This window comes from Gorilla gorilla, chromosome 23 (assembly GCF_029281585.2).
Source record: "Gorilla gorilla gorilla isolate KB3781 chromosome 23, NHGRI_mGorGor1-v2.1_pri, whole genome shotgun sequence".
Classification (NCBI taxonomy): domain Eukaryota; kingdom Metazoa; phylum Chordata; class Mammalia; order Primates; family Hominidae; genus Gorilla; species Gorilla gorilla.
This window is the reverse complement of record NC_086018.1, coordinates 41,558,090-41,574,662: the sequence shown is the minus strand read 5'-3', so window position 1 is coordinate 41,574,662 and position 16,573 is coordinate 41,558,090. Positions and strand designations below refer to the sequence as shown.

Below are 16,573 nucleotides of genomic sequence, written 5' to 3'. Positions count from 1 at the left end.
TTCTCACAGTTCTGGAGGCTAGGAAGTCCAGAATTGAGGTACCAGCAGATTTAATATCTGCTGAAAATGTCCTGGATCATAGATGTCTGTCTTCTCACTGTAACCTCATGTGGCAGAAGGGACAAAGGTCTCTCTGGGGCCTCCTTTATGAAGGCACTAATCTCATTCATGAGGGCTCGGTTTTCATGACCTAATCACCTCCCAAAGGCCTCGCCTGCTAAAAGGTCATTACCTTAGGAGTTAACATTTTAATATATGAATTTTGGGGGAACACAAATAGACCATAGCAATGTTTTAAATTTGTTTCATATCTATACTATGATTTTATTGGATAGGTTGTTTCCTGGAGTTTATTCTTTATTTTCTTTATGATATTTGCCTTTGTTTTACCTTGTCAAATAAAGACAAATCCATACTTAAGTAAAAGAGACTTTATCTGAAGAGACTATTGCAATAGGGAGAGGAAGATTATTACAATGGAGAGAATGCCCCAACCATGAAATCTGTAAGCATCTCAAAGAGCAAGCAGAAGAGGGCTTTTCTTTAATAGGGAAGAGTAAACAAGGATACAAAGAACCAAGCATGGGGAGTAAGATGAATAGATGGTATGACCAGACAGCCGGGCAAGAAACATCTTTCCTGTGGTCAGAGTCCCTGAGGAGCAATTAGGGAGAGGCTATTCCACATTCTGATGCTGGCTTTGGCTGAGGTGGGTCCAAGTTCAAGGTTCTGGAGAAAAGAGAGTAGCTTAACTAAACTGTGGTCAGTTAGTATGTATTTTGTCCAGATTAGTCAGTGGGAACAAACAGTTCAGCTAATAATTTATGAGACAGAGATTGGGAATTCGGAGGGTCTATGTCCTTGCTATCAGAGGTAAACCTTGGGGCATCTATGAATCTTTTCTAAGTCATATGGGGAAAAGGTAGTTGTTTGCAGTAGCCTTATCCAGGGACATTAAGGTTGGGGTGATTTCTTTAACCATCACTTTTTTCTAGAACAGGGCTCAGATAATGTACAATATTTTTGACCTTCAGGTTTCCCCAGCATTCTATTCCACTTTCTCCTCTCTTGAGTTTTTTTCCCCTGGCATCTGTATCTGATAACCTGGTGCCCTCCCACCCCCTGCCACATTTTCCTGCTCTAGGTCTGTGATCTAGCATCCTGTGCTGCCTCCACTATTATCTAGGTTGGATCCCCTGTCTCCTATATCCCACATCTCTTTGTTTCTTGATTTACATTCTTCTTTTGCTGGAGTACTTCCTGAAGTAATCTCATAAGAACGGGTGGACAGGAAGTAAATTTTCTGAGTTCTTATTGAACTGAAACTTTTTAAATTCTTCTTCACACATATTGCTGGCTTGTCTGAGCATAGACTCTTAGGAAGAAAATAATTCCCTTAAAAGTTTGAAGACATTGATCCATTGTGTTTGAGCTATGAGAAGTCCAATGCCTATGTGTATATGTGTGTGTGTGTGTGTGTGTGTGTGTGTGTGTGTGTGTATGTGTATAGAAAGGAAGGACCATTTCATCCTCAAATGCCTATATGTTTTTTTCTTCCTTAAACAGGATCTCCTCTCACTGAATCTATTTCCAGCTGAACAAGAATTCATATGCATTCAATGAATAAATCATGGAAAAATAGCAGATAAATTAACTAAATGATTATAAGAGATTCTTGTTAAAACATAGGCTTGATACTTTTATAAACAACAACAAAAGGACTGGGATTTCTGAAGCCCACCTTTCAATGCGGGTGATCAACTTTTTTATGTATTGAAACCTTAATAAGGATCCATTGCACAGTTGCTTGTTTCTTCTCAAAGACCTCTTGATGATAAACATCTCTGTTACTTGTAATTATATGTAGATTATTCTTTTCTAGATCCAAAATAGACTTTTCTAAATACTACTGAGATTAGCATATGCATATGATTTTATTACTACATTTTAATACCACGTTGGCAATTTATCCTGCTGATGAAATAGTGTTGATTGTCCTTTTCCTTGGTGTCTCCATCATGCAAGCCGACCCGACGCAGAGCCTGTGCAAGGCGGCTCTGCAGCTGTGGGTTGGAAAAGCTCAGCTCTTGGCTCATCTTCTTTAGAAGCAGATATCTGAGTCACTGGAAACTTCTCTCTCCACCTTACCGGCATTCCAAGCTCTTCTACGTTGACACTTGAGCCCAATCCTGCTGAGAGAAAGTTTAGGCGTTTAAGTGCCAGCAATTCCCCAGGAATTTAAGTTGTAGAAATGTGAACTTTGAATGCAATTAAACTTTATTTTAATTATTTTGCATCTTTAATAGATATGCTATATGTTCCGTGAGACTTTTGGATTTTACCTCACAATTTAGTCTTCCAGAACTTAGGTAATTTCTTCTGTGTCAGAGTCAAGGAGATGAATGAGCCTCTGCTTCCATAGGGATGTCCTTGCTGAGCCATCGATGCAGGTGGAATTTTTATTTGAGAAAATCCTCAGCTAGATAGGTTTTGTAAAATATCTTTTGAGTGCTTTCAGCTTGACAACTTCATTTCAACCACTCCTGAAAGAGAATTTAATGTATTTCTTACTCAGTTCCTCTTCTTCTTTTCACTGTCTTTGACATGTTTCCTCTCTTTTAAATCCCACTGCAATTTCTAAGTCCAGGCCCTTCTTAGTTAAGGCCTCCATGACCCCAGGAGCCCCCCATCCAGACTGCTGCTCTCCCACCACTGCCACCACCCCACAGTCTCACTTCCAGACTGTCTTTGAGCCGCTGTCAGATTTATCTTCCCATGATGCTGCTATGCGAATGTCACATCCCTGCCAACATACTTTCACGTGCCTCCGTCATAGGGCCAGATTCTCAGCAGACACCTCCCTTACCATCTTCTGCAAAGCCACGAACCCTGATATCCAGCCTTCAAGCCTCAGGTCTTCAGGTCGGGCAGCTGTGGCCCCCCGGCCGTCAGTGAACTGCACTCTCACCTCTCATCACCCTGTGTCCTCGTATTGCAGGATGTGTGTGTCTACCTGAGAGCAGAGCTAACTGCCATGTCTGCACCTACAGCGAGGGGAATGGTGTCTTAAAATTATTCATTTTCCCCACATTGCCCTGTGCTCAGCAACTGTTGAATGAATAAGCAGTAGGGTGGCTTTTTAAAATGAATATGTTCTTTTCTTCCTTTTGGGACAAGTTGGGGAGTCAGCCGGCATGATAATACTATCAATTACCTCGACTTCCTGAGAGCAGTGGAGAACAGCAAGTCAACAGGAGCTCAGCCCAAGGAAAAAGAACAGAGCATGCCAATCAGTTTTGCAACGCTGAATCCACAGGAGGTTGTGAGGAAGATCCAGGAAGTAGTTGAGTTCTTCCAGCTGGCTTTGTCCACGGTATGACAGGCTGAAAGTGCTTTACTGTGAAAACTCATCTTGATTCATGAAAACACCTCTCAGCCCCACCCTGAAACCCCTCCCACCTCTGTTCTTTCTCCTTGAGGTGTCTAGTTAACCATGAGCAGAGTTTTTATGTGGGTAAATGTGTATCCACTCTTCCACCCCAGCATGTGCTCTCTGAGGTGGGAGTGCTCAGCATTTAGAAATGCTGAGTCTGGGGTGAGGACATGGGGCTCTGGGCAAAAAAGGCAGAAAACAGAGGCCCTTGGGCAAGAGTGGGCTCAGCGCATCCTGGGAGCTCTCAACGCAGCCAGGCACTGGGTCCACAGAGATGAAGGACTCAAGGTGGCCTTGAAGAGGTTGAACTGAGCCGGGTTGTGGCACAGAGACTTCATTGTGAAGTCCTCCAGGAGCAAGGGGAGTCACCTGAGTAGGTTGACATTCTACAGCTTCCATCTGCGTGGTGCTTTAGACGGTGTACGGAATGATGCCTGTGCGTACGGATTGATGCCTCTGTGTATGGAATGATGCTTGCATGTAGGCAATGATGCCTGTGTGTAGGGAATGATGCCTGTGAGTACGGAATGATGTCTGCATGTACAGAATGATGTCTGCATGTAGGGAATGATGCCTGAGTTAGGGAATAATGCCTGCATATAGAGAATGATGCCTGCGTGTAGGGAATGATGCCTGCCTGTATGGAATGATGCTTGCATGTAGGGAATGATGCCTGCGTGTACGGAATGATGCCTGCGTGTAGGGAATGATGCCTGCGTGTATGGAATGATGCTTGCATGTAGGGAATGATGCCTGTGTGTAGGGTATGATGCCTGCGTGTAGGAATAATGCCTGCATGTAGGGAATGATGCCTGCATGTATGGAATGATGCCTATGTGTATGGAATGATGCTTGTATGTAAGCAATGATGCCTACGTGTACGGAATGATGCCTATATGTATGGAATGATGCTTGCATGTAGGGAATGATGCCTGCATGCAGGGAATGATGCCTGCGTGTAGGGAATAGAGAATAATGCCTGCATGTAGGGAATGATGCCTGCGTGTAGGGAATGATGCCTGCATGTACAGAATGATGCCTGCGTGTAGGGAATGATGCCTGCATGTACAGAATGATGCCTGCATGCAGGGAATGATGCCTGCGTGTAGGGAATGATACCTGCGTGTAGGGAATGATGCCTGCATGTACAGAATGATGCCTGCATGCAGGGAATGATGCCTGCGTGTAGGGAATGATACCTGCGTGTAGGGAATGATACCTGCGTGTAGAGAATGATGCCTATCTGTAGGGAATAATGCCTGCATATAGGGAATAATGCCTGCGTGTAGGGAATGATGCCTGCATGTAGGTAGGGTATGATGCCTGCATGTAGGGAATGATGCCTGCATGTACGGAATGATGCCTATGTGTATGGAATGATGCTTGCATGTAAGCAATGATGCCTACGTGTATGGAATGATGCCTATACATATGGAATGATGCTTGCATGTAGGCAATGATGCCTGCGTGTAGGGAATGATGCCTGTGTGTAGGGAATGATGCCTGCATGTACGGAATGATGCCTGCGTGTAGGGAATGATGCCTGCATGTAGGGAATGATGCCTGCGTGTAGGGAATGATGCCTGCATGTACGGAATGATGCCTATGTGTATGGAATGATGCTTGCATGTAAGCAATGATGCCTACGTGTACGGAATGATGCGTATACATATGGAATGATGCTTGCATGTAGGCAATGATGCCTGCGTGTAGGGAATGATGCCTGTGTGTAGGGAATGATGCCTGCATGTACGGAATGATGCCTGCGTGTAGGGAATGATGCCTGCATGTAGGCAATGATGCCTGCGTGTAGGGTATGATGCCTGCGTGTAGGGAATAATGCCTGTGTGTAGGGAATGATGCCTGTGTGTATGGAATGATGCCTGCATGTAGGGAATGATGCCTGTGTGTATGGAATGATGCCTGCATGTACAGAATAATGCCTGCACGTAGGGAATGATGCCTGCATGTAGGGTATGATGCCTACATGTATGGAATGATGCTTGTGTGTGTGGAGTACTGATGCTGTGGACTGTGCTGGTGTCCTTGGATATTGTGCTTGGAACCAGCCTCCTGGTGAGGTGGTGCTCCCAAGTGAGTTTCTGTGTGTCAGCGTCAAGAAGGGAAGATGCTTTCTGCAGAGGGCAGGCATAGAAGATGAACAAGGCAGCGTCGGAACCGTCCTGTGGGAAGCCGGCACCCAGAGCCCAAACAGCCACAGCAACCCAGACTGAAAGATCCACTCAACACCTCTCAATCCCCACAGTGAACATCCCTTCTAACATCACAGAGTCCTGGCTCCACACACTCTAGAGGGCTTCCCAGGGTGCTGGGGGGCCACAAGCCCTAATGAGAGTTCATGAGTCTTTTTCTCTTTGATCATAACCTTGCAAGGTGGGGCTCCTGATTCCACTCTACAGGAGGGGAAACTGAGGCTCAGCATGAATAAACCTGCCCAGGGTCACACAGGGACTATGGAGCAGAGCCCAGAACCTGAGGAGGAAGGGGAAATGGACTTGTCGCAGCCCTTCTTTTCCAAATCCAGGTGGTTTGAAGAATTGAAGTCCTGAAGATCTTTACTAGAGATGTGATGTCTACTGCCCATGACTTCTTCTGAGGATCAACCTTAGTTAGTGTCTTGACTTTTGAAGAAATCAAGGCTAGTGACCCTTTTAGGGTGTCAGACTCTTGGAGGTGGGAATCACTCACTCTCCACTCCTGAGATCTATTTTAAACTTTTTTTTTTTTTTTTTTTTGGAAATCACATCCCAATTTCCTTGGTGTAGGGAAGCAAGGTGGGCTCCGGAGTCCTGGTGCGGTGTGAGGGATTAGTGGGGAGGGAAGGAGTGAGGAGGGGCAGCCCAGCCAGCTGAGCTTCGCAGGAGGCTCCTCTTCACACCTGAGCCTGCCGCTGCCACTGCCCCTGCGGCACAGTTGTCTGTGTTCATTCTTATGATCGTTCTCCTTAACATTTGAGATCCCCACGGGCCAGGTACCTGGATGGGGGCATTTTCCAGTAAACTTAGGAAAACTTACACCTGCCCTCTGAGTAAAGTCCATCTTTACAGTAAAGAAGCTAAAGTTTAGAGAGGTTCAGGACTTATGGTGGGCAGCAGAGCCCAGGTTCCCAGAACAACTCCTGGCTAGGGGATTTCCCACTGTACACAGCTACCTCGTGTTACCACGAACTACATGAAAATGTGAAGCTATCTGATGTTTTAAGGTTAATTTGATTACACATATGCCATCACCCTGTTGGGCCAATGGGGCGTGCCTAATTAGCCCCGAATGAGAATTAACTACAAGGGTGTGGGGTTTGCAGGCATGCTAAATTCTTCCTTTAAAAAAGATCTTGATCTACCCCTGGATGCAGATTTCCTGGTGTAATAAAAATGAATGATTTTATTTCGACAGATGGAAAAAAATGTGCTTTCTTTTTATAGCACATTTTTGCACTTTTTCAGTTTAACTACTCTACTGTAGGATTCGCAACGTGTGCCCCCGCCGCTCCAGTGCAGACCCAGGGCAGCTTCTCATGATGCGAGGCCACTCGGGCTCTGGCCGAGACTCAGGAAAGGACAGCAGCCTCAGCACACAAGCCTGGCTGTGAAGGACAGGGGTGGGGTCAGGGTGGTCCCCTGATCCCTCCTCCCAGCTGCTCCCAAAGTCAGACTCCTGCCTTGAGACACCAGCCCTGATGCGATGCGGTGGGGTCTCTCCTGAGCCTCCTGTTACAACTAATTAATACTTAAAGGAAGTAGAATGTAAGGGTCAAGAGAGCTTGAGCAAGTTACTCTCTGCTCTGCTCTGTAAAACAGGGATCCTGGGAGCAGGGGCGAGGCTTCCATCAGGAAGGTTACGGGTGCTTGGGGCCAGGATTCCTCTTTATTCTCCTTCCTCCTCACATCCAAATAGGAGCAAGTAAGGCAAATTTCCTCTAGAACTCAGAAGCTCCCATACTGCGTTCATATCGTACTTGTCTCAGTCCTTCAATAATGGTGCATTTATTTAGTAATTTAGAATTTACAAGGTACTTTTATACACTAGGCTTCATTTGCATTCAGCAGAAACAGTACTTAAGTAAAGTGTTTTAGAAGTATTCATTTGACAGTAGGATTTGCCATCTTTTTTTCTTTTCTTTCTTTTTAGGCATTTTCTGCATTGGATAAAGAGGATACAGGATTTGTAAAGGCTACAGAATTCGGACAAGTTCTTAAGGATTTCTGTTACAAACTAACGGACAATCAGTATCATTATTTTTTGAGGAAACTAAGAATTCATCTAACCCCCTATATAAATTGGAAATATTTTCTCCAGAACTTTAGCTGTTTCCTTGAGGAGGTAAGAATGTCTGCAGCACATAAGAATCTCTTTGAAAATGAGCTAAAATTAGTTTTTACAAAATGGATAATTGATTAGAACCATATCAGATAAATTGGCAATCACCTCATGTAATTAGCTCATTCTAAATGAAAAACTGGTATAAATTATATACAGAGTATTAGAAAGTGAATATGCCTCCTTTACTTTGTTGGAAATTTTTATTTTATTTTATTTTATTTTTCAAAGAGGTTTGGGAGCTTGTTTTCTCCGGTTGATTTAGCATTCTAAGGAGTCGTAGATCCCAGAAGATGATCTGGGAAATGAGATTACTAAAGCAAACAGCATGAACATTTTTCAGGTTTCAGGTTAATAATAACAGCAGCAAACACTATAGCATGTCTTCTATGTACCTGCCACTATTTCTAGTCCTTTGTATATATATTAACATGTGTAATCATGTTGAGGTCACTATGAGATACAAGCTGTTACTATCCCCAGTTGAGAGATGAGGCCTTGGCACAGAGACATTAAGTGTTATCCGCAGTCACCCAGCTAGTGAGTAATGGGGCTGGTTTGTAAGCCTGACTCCAGGTTCCTAAAAACTGTGGTTTTTGTGATTTTTTTCATCTTTGCCATTTAGATGGATGTTTCTATTGTGTTGCATGCCTTTAAGCTTTATGTAGGTGATATTATATTGAATGTTGTATCTGCACTTATTTTTTCTTATAGTAATGTATTTTAGATTTATCCATGTTAATATGTTGGCTTTAGTTGATGCACTTAAGCTGCTATAAAAAGTCGGCGGCTCATGCCTGTAATCCCAGCACTTTGGCAGGCTGAGGTGGGCAGATCACCTGAGGTCAGGAGTTTGAAACCAGCCTGGCCCACATGATGAAACCCCATCTCCACTGAAAATACAAAAAAAAAAAAAAAAAAAAAAAAAAAAAAAAAAACCATAGCCGGATGTGGTGGCTGGTGCCTGTAATCCCAGCTACTCAGGAGGCTGAGGCTGGAGAATCACTTGAACCCAGGAGGCGGAGGTTGCAGTGAGCCGAGATTGCACCACTACACTCCAGCCTGGGTGACAGAGCAAGACTCTGTCTCAAAACAAACAAACAAACAACAACAACAAAAACAAAAACAGTCTATTAACTGAATATATGATTGTGAATAACATGCTGCCATTCGATCATCACCCTCCTGTTAATGAACATGCAGGTTGTTCTCAGTTTCCTTCATTACAAGCAAAGCACCAGCCACCCTTCTGTGCCTGTCTCCTTGTGTGCACACACTGGAGCTACTCTGCATGGAATTGCTGATGGGAAGGCGGGTCCATGTTCAGCTTCCCAGAAACGGCCAGCATTCTCCTAAGTGGTTGTACAATGTACAGCCCCACCAGTGGTACAGGGGAGTTCCTGACACTCCACATCCCTGCTGTCCCTTGGTATTGTTAAACATTTTAACTTCTATCATCTGATCCTTAGTAAGGTCAGACACTTTCATGGGTTGTCAACTATTCAGGTCTCATTGTCTACAAATGACCTGAAAGGCTTTAAGCCCTTGGTTGTCATGTGGGTCGCAAATACCTTCCACTGGTCCGTGGCTTGTCTTTGCTCTTTTTTTATAGTGACCCTTGCTATTTTTATGATTATGTTTTTTTTGTCATTTTAAAAGGAATACATATTCATGGGAGACATTGGGGACAATGCAAAAAATATACGTAAAAAAGGATAGCAGTAATCTAGACCCCACGATGATGGGGATGATGACAAGAACAACCTTGGCCACCATTTGGTGAGCACCTACTAAGCTCTGGGCCCTTCACCTGCAATTTCTCATCTCACTGTCATGCCTGTTGGGGAAGGCGGAGTAGACAGGCTCCCAGAAGTCATGTAGCCACCTGAGCTCAGCAAGGAGTGGCAAGCCGGAGGGTTCGGCTTCAGAGCTGGTGTTCTTTCTATGCACTACCCTGCCTTGAAGTTGTTTTTTTTTCTAATGCATTTTTTTACATAGTGGAGATGACAGTGTATATATATTCATGTATCCTGCTTTTTTTCACTTAACGTTAAATTGTACCGTGTCACTTAAAGATTTCCCAAACATCAGCTAAAAGGTCTATATAACATTCCACCCACTCCCTTATTTTTAAGCATTTAGGATTTTTTTTTCCAGCTTTTGCCTCTGTAATTTACAGTGAACACTTTGCATGTAAATCTCTATCTACATTTTGGGTTCATTCCTTAGGAAAGATCCAAGAAATAAAATAACTGGAGTCAAGGGATAGGAATAGTTTTATTGATCTTAAAAGCAGCCCCTTATATATATTTTAAATAATTCTGTCCTATTGGGTTGGACTGTATGAAATTACCATTTTTAAAGTCATAAATGATTGAATATTGAAATTTCATATGATTTAAGCTAACATTCGTAGAAGTTGTTTATGTCCATTATATACTGTTTGGAATATGCTGATACATTTGAAGAAAATAATTACAATCACCCCTTGGGACAACTAGTATTAATACTTTGGCATGTTTGTGCCCAGTCCTATTTTTTTTTTTTTTTTTTGAGACAGACTCACTCTTGTTGCCCAGGCTGGAGTGCAATGGCACAATCTCGGCTTACCACAACCTCCACCTCCTGGGTTCAAGCGATTCTCCTGCCTCAGCCACCCGAGTAGCTGGGATTACAGGTGTGCACCACCATGCCGGGCTAATTTTTGTATATTTAGTAGAGATGGGGTTTCTCCATGTTGGTCGGGCTAGTCTCAAACTCCTACCTCAGGTGATCCACCAGCCTCGGCCTCCCAAAGTGCTGGGATTACAGGCATAAGCCACCGTGCCCAGCCCCTTTTTATTATATGAAAGTCCTTTAGGAGTGGGGCTGAGGACAGACCATGTATACTGCTGGGTTTGGGGGTTGTGTTCTGAACTCTTGCAAGTCTTTTTTTTAACAAACATTTTTCATTTGTATCAAAGTAACATATGCCCATATAGAAATAAAATTGAATTGTTGCAAAAGATTTAAAAACAGAGATCACTTGACTCACCCATTTAACCTCCAGTCCTGCTCCCCAAGAACAATCACTTTTATTTTGTTTTTTTGCTGTTTCTTCAGCTGCATATATTCCTGTCTCTCAATAATATTCTTACCCTGCCATTTCCTAAATGATCAGTCTTAGGCGTTATTCACTGATGTGCTGATTTGATAGATGAGGGATCCCACTCTCCTCTTCCAGCTCCGCTGGCCTCACCTCCGGGGTCCCCTGGCCTGTTCTCTCCTGCCTTTTCGCCTCCTGTGGTAGCACTGGCATTCTCTGGGGTCTTCATTTTCCTCTAAAGCATGGATTCCATCTAGCATGTGCCATTCCATCGTGTGGGTTCATTCACTCTCTCATGACACGTGTTTCCTATGGCCCATGTGTACCCGGCACTGAGCTGGGTGCCAGGTTTAGCAGCAAAGTAAACAAATGCCGTCCCTGCCTCCAGAAGCCCCGATTCTAGCGAGGGGGACAGAGCAGGAGTGAGTGACTCAGTCACATGTCAGGTTCCAGCAGCAGCTGGGAGAAAAATGGAGCAGAGCAGAAGGGAGGGCCTGTCGAGGGGTGACATCCGAGCGAAGAGGAGGGGAGGGAGTGAGCAGTGACATCGGACAAGGGACTGGCCAGCACCGCTAGTGCGATGGCATCCACAGGAAGGGGCCAACTGGTTTGGGGGCAGATGAAGGAGAGGTCTAAGGAGATGGGGCCAGGGAGCGAAGGAGCCAGGCGGCCGTAGGCTTGGGGTCCTTGTAAAGACTTTGGCTTTGACTCTGAGTGACATGGGGACTGTCTTAGGCTGCTCAGGAGCTATAGCAAGATACCCCTAAAGGACCTGCAAGTGGAGAAGACCAGGCTTGAAGCTCCATGTCTGCTGTCCCCGCTCAGCGAGGCTTGAGTGTCCTCATGCACGAGTCGCAAGGAGCCTCTGCTGATCCTGGAATTGCTGGACCAAGGAGAGAACATGCCTAAAGCTTTATGTGCTGTCAGCTTGCCTCCCGCAACATTGGTTAGTTCTGCCCAGTTCGCATCACAAAGAGTTGCCTTCACCTCCAGAAGCACCTGCTCAACATCCTCATAAGAAAATTGCAGCAAGAGTGAAGAGGAGAAATGTGCTTGAGACAGGGACTAACCACGGTGGACTAGGAACCGTGGATGCAGAGGTGGCACTGTCCCTGCAGCACGCATCCCTGCACCAGCCACCTCCTGCCCTGTCCCATCAGTGTGCGATCTGTTTTCTGGGAATTCAATGGGATCAACCCCCTAAATTGGCCTAGGAGGATGCACCTGGCCGAGAAGCTAACACCTGAGCTCAGACAAATCGGAAAAGCATGTATTTACCAGGAGGACGAGTAAATCCTTGAGCAAATGATTTCTGGGCTGGAAGGGCAGCGCGAAACTGCAAGGAACATGACATGGCAGGAGGAGCGGGGTGACCGCGGAGCAAGGGGTGACCGCAAGCAGTTCTGGTCGTAATAAATGACAGAGTAGGTGAGAGTTTCCTTTTGTCCTGTTTATTTGCCATCGGGAGCAGGAGGTGGTGGCAGAGACAGACCACCTGGGTCCTGCAACATTGGCTGCAGAGTTTAGGTCCCTTTGTCTGAATAAAGAAGAATCGCTGAGGACTCCTGAGCGAGGGAGCCAGCCAGCCTCCTCCAGGGCGGCTGCAGGGGAAGGCAGCCGGGGAAGAACCCCAGACTGCATTCATCATTAACTTCTCCAGTTTAACCCCAAGTTGTTGTGTTTTTCTAATAGAAGGGAAAAGAAGTAATGAATAATGGGAATAGTTAATGCATCATCCTTAAGCTCATTAAATATGATACCACCCATCCTTTTCCTCTGGGGGATGCACAGGAGGTAAGTAATTAAAAGGAGATTACCAAAATGTAATTAAGACAGTCGGCAACTCTCCCCACAAAGCAAGTTCACCGTGAGTAATCCCCAGCCAAAGTAATCCATTCTCAGAGAGAGAAAAACTGGAATTGTAGTTAAGACATTGCCTAAGACCTTGAGTAAACTGAAAGCACACAGAGAGTAAAGATGACAATTTTACACCTACTCATAATCCGTTTCTTATATTGGGTATGCCATCAAATCTGTCTTCCAAAACTCCTATTATTCTTATGCCTCCTCTGCCTGTCACAGCAGCACATGAAAATGATCTGAGCTATTCTCACAGCAAGGGCCGCGGGCTTCCTGCCCCTGCTGTGTGGCTTGACCATGAGTCCTCCCCCGTCATTGCTCCTTCCTCATACTGCTTCGTTAAGCACCACTCAAATCAGACAGCGCTTCTTAAAGTGCAGGTCCCAGGCCGCTGCTCTGCAGACCAGCCCGCCCCAGGGCTCCATGGTGGGGGAGTCCAGGGGTCTTGCTGTGCAGACGGCCTGGGGCTCATCCTCCTGGCACTGTCCTGGGCTTGAGAACCAGCCTAGGAGGCACAGAGGCCTGCGAGCTTCCGGGAAGGGAAGGCGACGTGTGTCTTTTCAGACCGGAGCAAGGAGTTGGTCCCATGCGCCTGGAAGCCATCACATCGCCTTTCAAGATGAGAAGCGCTGGCCTAGAAGGCATAAAAGAGGAACAAGGCATCGAAGCAAAAATGCTACCCAGTGGCTTGGTGAAAAAGCCGAACAGGAAAAAAAAAAAAAAGAGAAGACCTAAACGGCAGCACACACACCTCGTGAGATTCCCACAAACTGGGAAAACATCATCTGGATTTCTCTCCCCAGCAAATACCCGTTCTTCACTTCTAGAAAAACATTTTACATTCAAAGTGCCATGTGCAAAGTGTAGAGTATCACCTTGTTTTTAGAAAATCATTCCTGTTTAACATTTCCCTTAAATCTTAAAGTGCAATTTCAGTTTCTTCAGTGAGTATAAAAATAACGCTCAGTGCAGAAATAGAATTTTTAAAAGACATAGTAGAAACCCATATAAAATCTTTCTACTTTATTACCATGGAAATAATGGAATTTTTTAACAAAACACATCCTTATTCAATACAGAGTAATTATTTTGTCACATTCTAGCAAGCAGAGAGCCAATGAGATCTTTCCTCACTTTGTGTGGAAATATACAATCTCGAAAGTCATTCAGTTACATGTTAAATAACTTGAAGATGTTTTTTGTTCCAAGAGAGAATTGAAGAATGTAGTTTTCAACCAAAGGGATGGTAAAGTACATCAAAATGTTTGTAATCTTTTATGAACATCATATTTATATTCGCTGCCAACAGTGTTACTTCAATTTATCTTTCTTTTTATTGTAAATATAATGGTGTCTACGTATTTTCAATGAATATGGTAAAGAATGGGGAAGTTTCCTTTTCAGGAAAGGGCTCTAAGATAATTGTAAATAAATTAAGTAAATTATGAAGATATTAGCATTACTGTTATTTACCCTTGCTCTTGATGGCAAGAAAAGCTAAGTCTTCTTGATGTAATTTCAGCGATTTTAACTATTTCCCTTGAATTTCACTCACTCTCTACTTGTCAATGCAAAATTCACTACCTGCCATCCTGTAGGTGGGTGGCACTGTGGCAAGTCTTGAGGGGTAACTCAGGCTGACTTGGACTCTCAGGGGGGGCCTTGGAGGCAGGCCAGGGTGCAGGGGCTGCTAGGCCCCCTGTGCCACGCTAAGGCAGAAGGAGTATTATCGCAGGCCACCCAGCAGGGCCTACAGGCATCATCACGTGGTGGTCCAGTGGGAACCAGGCAGACCCGATGCATCCACTTCTCCTCCTCAGCCTTTGAGCTTGGTAAGCTTGCTGCCCTCCTGGGAGAAGCCCAGGGACCTTGGCATGGGTGGTGTCTGCTTCCTGTAGAGCATCTGTGTCTACTCGGGTCCTAGCACTGCCCCAGTATCTGCACTAATATGGATCACCTCCTTACAGCCAGCTGTAGTGATAAAAGCAACAGAATGAAAGTCACATCATCACGGAAAGTTGGCAAGGAGGTTGCACAGGCTGCTGAGATTCACTCTCACTTAGCGTGCTACAGAGTTATTCTTTTGCTGTTCAAACTTTCTCCCAAGTCCCGATTGGCTGTGGCGACACTGCAGCTCTTCCATGCATGCGTCCTGGGTCCGGCCTGGCTCTGAAGCCTCCCTTTAGAAAGGAGTATGAGTCCCCCTCCAACCCCGGTTCCCAGTAGCATGGACAGGGTAGGAACTCGGCATGTGCCAGGCAAGCTCTGCCGGAAGTAGCACAGGGCCGGCCACCAAAGGGAGGGAGGCACAGTTTCTGATGCCTCTTGCAGGAATGTGAGGGGGCCACACCAGGCTTTCCCCACCTGGGCCCTGTGAAGGGTGGTCACATGGGCCCCCTTCCCCACTGGAGAAGCCCCCTTTCAAACACAGCTGTGTCAGGCAGAAGACAAGGCTATCATGAACCTGTTGGTGAAGTTGGAAGAAGCACATCAGACAGAATTTCTGGTAATTGTTTTAATTTGTGTGGTTGAATTTTCTCAAACCTGGGAGTCCCATGTCCCCCAGGGCAGGGATGAGTTCTCATTCTCCCTTGTGCCCCAGCCCTATGCAGCACGCCCCGTGGCAGGACCTCAGCCAGGCCCCATGGAAATGCATGGTGCGGGGGACACTGCTCACCTCCTCCAGCACCTGCCTTGTGTTAATCGCTCGCTCCGGCATCCTCAGAGCACTCCCGCCTCATTCCCCTGAACCCGGATCAGGATTCTTCTTGATTCCTAGCCTCCACGGGAAGCCCTCTATATATTCAAACTAAATGGACAACGGTGCAACCAGCCCAGGCAGGCTTCCCATTCATTTGGTCCCTCCAGAGCCACGACAACCATTTGTGGATCAATTAAGCATCAGAGTTGAGTCACACCAGTGATTCTATGAGGTCATGATCCTATCAAGAAGCCAGGTACCAATCCAAGAATGTATTGTCCCAAATAAGTCTTGCAGAGAAAATCCAAAATACAGATGTTACCAGCATCTTAACTGTCATCACACACCCAGGAAGGTAACTTGTAGTGTGGCTGCTTATGTTCTGGCTCAGGATGCTGCACTGGACTGGACGAATCTCAACACTCAACACTCAGCAAGTGAGAATGAGAATGTGTGCCTGGCTCTGGGCCAGGCCCTGGGGTTCAGGCTTGTGGTGGGGACAAGGAGCCTCATTTGCAGAGGAGGAAAGTGGGTGGGCATCTCAAAACATGAGCTTCTTCAGGAGTGGGGGTTTTGGCTCACTGCTCTGTTGCTCCTGCCTGTGAGTGTGCCTGGCACGTCATGGGCCCTGGTCAGTGTTGCTGAGTTGGGATTTTCAGGAGGCTTCTGTGTTCTTGCACATGTGGTAGGTGGTTGGACTTGGGTGAAATCGGAGGAGCATGGCTTTGGAGTCAAACAGTCTCCATTTCCAGCACCGGCTGGCAGGAGCTTGGAACTGAGCCCTACTTACTTTGTCTGTACAGCAGGGAGAGCTGTGGCTGCCTCGCAGGGTGATGTGAGGACCAGAGAAGATTCCCTGTTGCCCAGCTCAGTGCCTGGGTAAAGGAGATGCAGGAAGGAAGGCCACTGGTACTCTGGGGTACCAGAGGGGGAAACAGAGAGGTAGAAACATTCGTTCCCAGTCACACCATTAGAAATGTTAGTGCTAGGATTCGAATGCCAGCCATTTCCAAGGTCCGTGCTCCCCGCTCCCCTCCTGAGCAATGAGAACTGTTTGGTGTGTGCCTCCTAGGCTCATTGTTCGGATTAAGCAAGTGAATGTAGAAAGAGCTTTGCCTGGTACCTAACACAGCAAACACCAAACATTTGCATTCCT

General features: G+C 45.7%; 1 protein-coding gene across 13 annotated transcripts in view; it reads left to right on the top strand.

Annotated features, from left to right (window-relative positions):
• EFCAB6 (EF-hand calcium binding domain 6) overlaps window positions 1–16,573 on the top strand; it is a 291,734-nt gene that overhangs the window by 236,345 nt on the left and 38,816 nt on the right. For all 13 annotated transcript variants that reach the window (XM_055374821.2, XM_019018760.4, XM_055374819.1 and 10 more), the window contains 2 exons: window positions 3,178–3,373; window positions 7,583–7,774. In XM_055374821.2, coding sequence (XP_055230796.1) covers window positions 3,178–3,373; window positions 7,583–7,774 — 388 coding nt within the window. The remainder of the gene's footprint in view (window positions 1–3,177; window positions 3,374–7,582; window positions 7,775–16,573) is intronic.